This window comes from Leucoraja erinacea, unplaced genomic scaffold, assembly GCF_028641065.1.
Source record: "Leucoraja erinacea ecotype New England unplaced genomic scaffold, Leri_hhj_1 Leri_140S, whole genome shotgun sequence".
NCBI lineage: Eukaryota > Metazoa > Chordata > Chondrichthyes > Rajiformes > Rajidae > Leucoraja > Leucoraja erinaceus.
In genome coordinates, this window is record NW_026575682.1 from 162,501 (window position 1) to 170,000 (window position 7,500).

General features: G+C 55.7%; 1 protein-coding gene across 6 annotated transcripts in view; it reads left to right on the top strand.

The window, feature by feature from the left end:
- gatad2b (GATA zinc finger domain containing 2B) overlaps positions 1-7,500 on the top strand; it is a 57,949-nt gene that overhangs the window by 47,889 nt on the left and 2,560 nt on the right. For 3 of the 6 annotated variants that reach the window (XM_055665664.1, XM_055665658.1, XM_055665665.1), the window contains 3 exons: positions 1-182; positions 2,096-2,215; positions 6,564-6,747. The exon at positions 1-182 is cut by the window's left edge and continues 21 nt beyond it. In XM_055665664.1, the coding sequence (XP_055521639.1) occupies positions 1-182; positions 2,096-2,215; positions 6,564-6,747 (486 nt within the window). The remainder of the gene's footprint in view (positions 183-2,095; positions 2,216-6,563; positions 6,748-7,500) is intronic. The other 3 variants (XM_055665659.1, XM_055665663.1, XM_055665660.1) reach the window with 3 other exon arrangements.

Here is a 7,500-nt window from a genome sequence, read left to right on the forward strand (position 1 = left end):
CCCACATCGAGCCCTTCATGTGCTCGCAGTGTCGGACAGACTTCACCCCACACTGGAAGCAGGAGAAGAACGGCACCATCTTGTGTGAGCAGTGTGTGACTTCCAACCAGAAGAAGGCGCTCAAAGCCGAGCATACCAACCGGCTGAAGACGGCCTTCGTCAAAGCCCTGCAGCAGGAGCAGGTACCCCCTGCCCATCCCCCTCCCCCTCTCTCATCCCCCTCCTCCATCCCACTCCCCCTCTCCCTCCTTCCCCCTCCCCCCCTCCACCCCCCCATCCCCCCCTCCCTCCTCATCCCCTCCCTCTCTATCCCCTCCCTCTCCTCCCTTCTCCACCCCTCCCCCCCCCCTCTCCCCCTCCCCCTTCCCTCTCCCCTCCCCTCCCTTCCCCATCCCTCCGCTCCCTCTCTCCCTCTCCATCCCCTCTCCCCCTCCCCCCCTTCCCCTCTCCCTCTCTCTCCACCCCTCCCCCCCCTCCCTCTATCCCTCCTCTCTCCCTCCCTCCCCCTCTCCACCCCCTCTATCCCCTCTCTCTCTCCCCTCTCCCCCTCCCTCCCCTCCTCCCCCATCCCCTCTCACCTCTCCCTCTCCATCCCCTTCTATCTCCCCTCCCCCTCCCCTCCCTCTCCATCCCCCCTCTCTATCCCCTCCCTCTCTCTCTCCTCTCCCCACCCCTCTCCCTACCCCTCTCCTCTCCCCTCCCCCTCTCCCTCCCTCCTTCCCATCCCCTCTCCCCCTCCCCTCCCCCCTCCCTCTCCATCCCCTCTCCCTCCCTCTCCCCTCCCTCTCTATCCCCTCCCCCCCCCTCCCTCTCCATCCCCTCTCCCCACCCTCTCTCCACCCCCTCTCTATCCCCTCTCCCTCTCCCCCCTCCCCTCCCCACCCCCCTCCAACCCCTCCCTCCCTCCCCACCCCTCTCCCTCCTTTCAAACCCAAAAAGCCTGGGGCCCCTCCCTCCCCTCCTTACACATCTGGCCTCACTTACCCCCCTGTCTCCCCCCCCCCCCCCCTCTCCACATCTGTCTCCCTCCCCCCCCCCCTCATCCTCATCTGTTTCTCCCCTCCTGCCCACTTCTCTCTCACCCCTCCTCCACATCTGTCCCCCCCCCCCATCCACATCTGTCTCCCCCTTCACAGATGTCTCCCCATCCACATCTCTGATTCCCCCGCCCTTCCACATCTGTCCCTCCCTCCCACGTCCACATCTGCCTCCAGTCTCCCTCGTCCGCCTCTCCACTCCCCCCCCCCCCCCCCCCCCCCCCCCCCCCCCTTCATCCCTCCCCCCCCGCCTCCACATCCCCGCCTCACACCCCTGTCCACAGCTGTCTCCCCCTCTCACATCAGACTCAGCCCTCCGTCCACATCTCTCCCCCCCCTCCCCTGTCCACATCTCTTTCCCCCTTCCCAGTTGCCAAACACTTTAACTGCCCCCTCCCATTCCCACACTGACCTAAAACGTCACCCGTCCCTTCTCTCCAGAGACGCTGCCTGTCCCGCTGAGTTACTCCAGCTTTTTGTCCCTACCTTTGGTTCAAACCAGAGATACTAGAGGAGCAAGTTGGTCATGGGTTCATGGGGAATTTTTTTGCGCCATTTTGGGAATCAAATATATGAGGGTATTTCTAATGGGCTTCTGCCATCCACATCTACAAGTGAAGCATAGAATGCATATGGTCCAGAGACCTTTCATTGTGCATTGTCGCCCATTTTATACGCAGTTTCCCTTCAAACATTTTTTTTTAAGAAGCACCTTATTTATTATAAACAAAAATCATAATGGTCTATCGTAAAAAGCTAAAATAGACCAAGATAAACTGCAAAATTCAATGGATTGACGTGGGATTAAACAGCGAGAGGCATAACGGGGATTGTGGTCTTATTCCTAAAATGGCGGACGTGACGTTCCGTTACGTACTACACACACCATTCGTAGGAGTGGTCTATCTTGCTCCTCTAGTATCTTTGGTTTAAGCCAGGGTGGGCAGTTGCTTCTTACACAACAGGTGAACCCCGCCTGTAGGTTATCTACTGTCCATCCTCTCCCTGTGTCGGAGCCTCTGCCTTCCCGCTAACCCTTGTCTCTTTGTCCCCGTTAGGAGATCGAGCAGCGAATACAGCAGCAAGCGGCGGTGGTGTCGGCCTCGCCCACCTCCGTGTCAGCCGGCGGGGTGATGAACAAGCCCGAACCGGTCATCAGGCACCACCCTCTCCGCCAGGTAAATGCCGCGCGCTCCCCCCCCCCCCCCCCCCCCCCCCCCCCGCTCCGTCCCTCCCACCCCCCCCCCCCCACCGCAAACCCCTTGGATAGGTGGGGGAGCAGTTGGTGGCTGGGACTATCCCAACGTTTTAACAAGGATAGGACAGGACAGGTATGGGCAGGTGGGACTAGTGTAGCTGTGGCATGTTGGCCAGCATGGGCGAGTTGGGCCGAAGGGCCTGTTTCCACCCTGTGACTCTAACTGATCCCTCCAGCACTTGCAACAGGAAGAGCATCCACTTCCATGGGAAGTTCAGGATAATACAAGTCCACCGCTGATCTCCAGACAACTGCTGGTCCCGGCACCTCCTTTGATGATGTTCAATGATTCATTATATCTTTTATCCAATTATACACAAATACAGAGTCAAGGCTGCCACAAAATCAAACAGTTATCAGATAAAAATGTCGTCAACTCCCTCTTCCCCCCTCGTCCACCCCCTCACAGAACGCCCACAGAGGGTCTCGTCCCGAAACGTCACCCATTCCTCCCCTCCAGAGGTGCCGCCCGTCCCGCTGAGTTCCTCCAGCATTTTGCGTACATCTTCGGTGTAACATCTGCAGCTCCGTCGCTCACGTTCTGTACTCAATGCCCTGGCTGGTGAGTCCGTAATCGGGCCAGATTCCCGTAAATCTTCTGTCCATAGAACATAGAAACATAAAAATTAGGTGCAGGAGTAGAGGCCAGTTCATTGGCTATATTTAAGAGGGAGTTAGATGTGGCCCTTGTGGCTACCTTCTGAGGGTAGTTGGATCAGTAGGTATGGCAACTGCTTTGGACTGAAGGCATTGCACAGGGGTACTGAAGTTTGCCCAAGCAGCCATGCTCCCCTATTGATCTGTCCGGTGCAGGCTCGAAGGGCCGAATGGCCTCTGCTCTCCTGCACCTACTGTTCTATGTACCTATGGCCAGGTCAAGCCTGCTCCATTCGCCATTCAATATGATCATGGCTGATCATCCAACTCAGTATCCTGTACCTGCCTTCTCTCCATACACCCTGATCCCTTTAGCCACAAGGGCCACATCTAACTCCCTCTTAAATATAGCCAATGAACTGGCCTCAACTACCTTGCAGAGAATTCCACAGATTCACCACTCTGTGTGTGTGTGAAAAAAAATGTTTTTCTCATCTCGGTCCTAAAAGATTTCCCCTTATCCTTAAACTGTGTGTGTGGCCCCTTGTTCTGAACTTCCCCAACATCGGGACCAATCTTCCTGCATCTAGCCTGTCCAACCCCCTAAGTTTCTACAAGATCCCCCGTCATCCTCCTGCGCTCCAAGGAGTAGAGTCCCAGCCTGCTCAACCTCTCCCTGCAGCTCAGGCTCTCGAGTCCCGGCAACATCCTCGTCAATCTCCAGTTTACAAAAGGTCCCACTGCAGATGGACAACCCTGTTGCCTCCGTCTCTCAGCTCAGCTCAGCTCAGCTCAGCTCAGCTCAGCGCTTCACACATGCCTTTGCTGGTCCACCCACAAACTGCTCACCCACCTCAACAAAGTACAACAATGTCCAGCCCTCATCCCACTTCCTGCCCACTCATCTGCTGTACATTCTCACAAACCTGGTTGGGGAAGTTTGTAAGTGGTGGTCACACTGTTCGAGTTGCTGCCTCACGGCGCCAGAGACCCGGGTTCCATCCCGATTACGGGCGCTGTCTGTTGCAGAGTCTGCACGTTCTACCCGTGACCGCGCAGGTTTTGTCCGGGCGCTCCGGTTTGCTCCCACACTCCAAAGACGTGCGTGCTTGCTTGTAGGTTAATTGTCCCAGGTGTAGAGCTAGTGTACGGGGGTGGTCTGATCGCTGGTCTCGGTGCAGTCTCGGTGAGATGATGGGTCTGTTCCCACCCTATATCACTAAAGTCTCCTCCTATACCTTCCCGTCACACACTCCATCTGCACCGTCCAAATAGACAATGGGTGCAGGAGTAGAGGCCATTCGGCCCTTCGAGCCAGCACCGCCCACCATTCACTGTGATCATGGCTGATCATTCCCAATCAGTACCCCGTTCCTGCCTTCTCCCCATATCCCCTGACTCCGCTATCTTTAAGAGCCCTATCTAGCTCTCTCTTGAAAGTATCCAGAGAACCGGCCTCCACCGCCCTCTGAGGCAGAGAATTCCACAGACTCACCACTCTCTGTGAGAAAAAGTGTTTCCTCATCTCCATTCTAAATGGCTTACTGCTTATTCTTAAACTGTGTGGCCCCTGGTTCTGGACTCCCCCAACATCGGGAACATGTTTCCTGCCTCTAGCGTGTCCAAGCCCTTAACAATCTTATCTGTTTCAATGAGACTTCCTCTCATCCTTCTAAACTCCACAGAGTGTACAAGCCCAGCTGCTCCATTCTCTCAGCATATGACAGTCCCGCCATCCCGGGAATTAACCTGGTGAACCTATGCTGGCCTCCCTCAATAGCAAGAATGTCCTTCCTCAAATTAGGGGACCAAAACTGTACACAATACTCCAGGTGTGGTCTAACTATACAATATTTGGTCTAGCCCCTGGGTAACTGAAGCTCTCAAAATATGTTGTCATACGCTGAGAGAATGGAGTGACTGGGCTTGTACACTCTGGAATTTAGAAGGATGAGAGGGGATCTTATTGAAACATATAAGATTCATAAGGGCTTGGACACGCTAGAGGCAGGAAACATGTTCCTGATGTTGGGGGAGTCCGGAACCAGGGGCCACACACACAGTTTAAGAATAAGGGGCAGGCCATTTAGAACGGAGACGAGGAAAAATATTTTCACCCAGAGAGTTGCGAGTCTGTGGAATTCTCTGCCTCAGGAAGGTGGTGGGGGCCGATTCTCTGGATACTTTCAAAAGAGAGTTTGATAAAGTTAGTGGAGTCAGGGGGGATATGGGGAGAAGGCAGGAACGGGGATACTGATTGGTGAATGGCGGTGCTGGCTCGAAGGGCTGAATGCCAATAGACAATAGGTGCAGGAGTAGAGGCCATTCAGCCCTTCGAGCCAGTACCGACCACCATTTGGCCTACTCCTGCATCTATTGTCTATTGTGTATAAAGCGGCCAGCTTTTGGTTCTAATTTAGATCATTAAACATATTGAATAAACCAACCCTGCCCCCTAAACCAAACCTGTCGTAGACTTCACAGCCGGACACAACCACAAACAAGTTGTGTGATCACACATTTATTTCTGGCTGACTTGCAACATTTGTTTGGTAGGGTTTGGATTGTATTTGTCAGTAACCCAGAGGGCATTAAATCAGCAAGGTAGGTTCCAGGTGTGGCAGTTCCCTGTCCGGCCCCATGGTTATAGCTGCCATCGGTATTTATGCTGAGCTGGGCAAATAAAGTAGGTGGTTGTTGGTAAAATCCACTTGTGGTTACATGTAAATTAGCCAGGGATGAATGTGTGAACACAGGCCTTGTTTGTGGTTGTGTTTCTGCTGCAGAAACGCACGCACACTCCACTCCGTCTACACTGGCCCACCGCCCTTTTCTCTTCCTTACAAGCACCTCCAAGGAGACCCCCCCCTCTCCCCTCTCCCCACTCCCTGCCCTGTGCCCCAAACCCCAGGGTGGTGGGATGAAAATGCAGCCATAACTTGTGGAGCAGCCCCATCATATATTGGTAACGGGGCAACAACCTCACACAACCTCACCCCCCCTTCCTCACCGGAAACGTTACAGGCAGCCGGCCAGCCCGTGAACTGACTCAATAGACAACAGGTGCAGGAGTAGAGGCCATTCGGCCCCTTCGAGCCAGCACCATTCGCCATTCAATGTGATCACGGCTGATCATCCCCAATCAGTTCCCCGTTCCTGCCTTCTCCCCCATATCCCCTGACTCTCTCTCTCGCTATCTTTAAGAGCCCTATCTAGCTCTCTTGAAAGAATTCTCTCCAGAGAACCGGCCTCCACCGCCCTCTGAGGCAGAAAATTCCACAGACTCACAACTCTCTGTGAGAAAATGTGTTTCCTCGTCTCTGTTCTAAATGGCCGACCCCTTATTCTTAAACTGTGTGTGGCCCACAGACTCACAAGTTTATTACACACCACGGCCCCCGTGCAACACTCTCTACCCCAGGCCCCCGATGTAAAGGGGGAGGACTCCCTTGTAGAGAGACCTCCACTGGGGACCAGGTTTTACCCTGTGTGTCTGTAGCCGGGGCAGCTGTTGTCCCTTGCTCCTACAGCCTGCGTGTCTCTAGCTGGTGCCCCCTGCCCTGCCCTGCCCTGCCCTGCCCTGCCCTGCCCTGCCCTGCCCTGCCCTACCCTACCCTGCCCACCCGCCTGCACCACTGCTCCCTCCCACTAACAGCGTGCCTCTCTTGCAGCAGCCGCCTCAGTCGCAGTCGTCTCTCCAGCGCGGGCTGCATTCCTCGGCCCGCAGCGTGCTGTCGACCTTTGCACAGGGCCCGCAGCTGCACATGGCCAGCGGGCTGGTGGGCATGCCAGGTAAGCATGCAATGCGGAGCGGAGGGCAGAGTCGAGGACGAAGGCCATACTTCACCACCTCAGGTAGACACTAAACCGCCCTTCACCCCGACGGCTCCAACTCCCTGCTTCCCCCCCCCTTCCTCCCCCCTCCTCCCTGCTCCTCCTCCCCGTCTCTCTACCTCGTGACCTCCAGGCAGTGAAACTTGTAAAAGCAAAGACACCTCGATCCCATCATTCCCCCCCCTCCCCTCTCAAATATTCCCCGGATCAAATCCTTCTCTCCCAGAGTTGGTGGCGCAGCAGGTGGAGCTGCTGCCTCTCGGTGCCGGTGACCCCTGCCCTCGGCCGCTGTGTGTATGTGTGTGTGTGCTGCCCGCGCGGAGTTTGCACGTTTGCCCGCGTTGCTTTTCCTCCGGGCGATCCGGTTCCCTCCAACGTTTGCTGGCCAGCACGGACTGGGTGTTTACACGCCGTGTATATCGCCAAACTGGACAAGACCACCAGCTTTCTCAGCTGCTGAGCCGGCCTCAGTCTCTGCTGTCAGTATTAACAATGCTGAGACCTCATCCTTATTGCAAGGAGACTTCTCTCCTGCATTTCATCCTTCCCCCCCCCCATGACGAGGTGTCGGCTTGTACAGGTTTTGCTCTCTGTGAGTTTTGTGCGTTACCAGCGTTAAAAGGTTTAAATTGCAGCCAGAATTCCCGGCAGGAATCCCAGGGTCTCCCGGTGTCCTGTCTCTGCCGGTCAGGTGGTGGTGGTGGTGGTGTTGGTGGTGGTGGGTAGGAGACGGGGAGAGGTGGAAGGGTGACTGTTATACAACCTAGTGTGGGC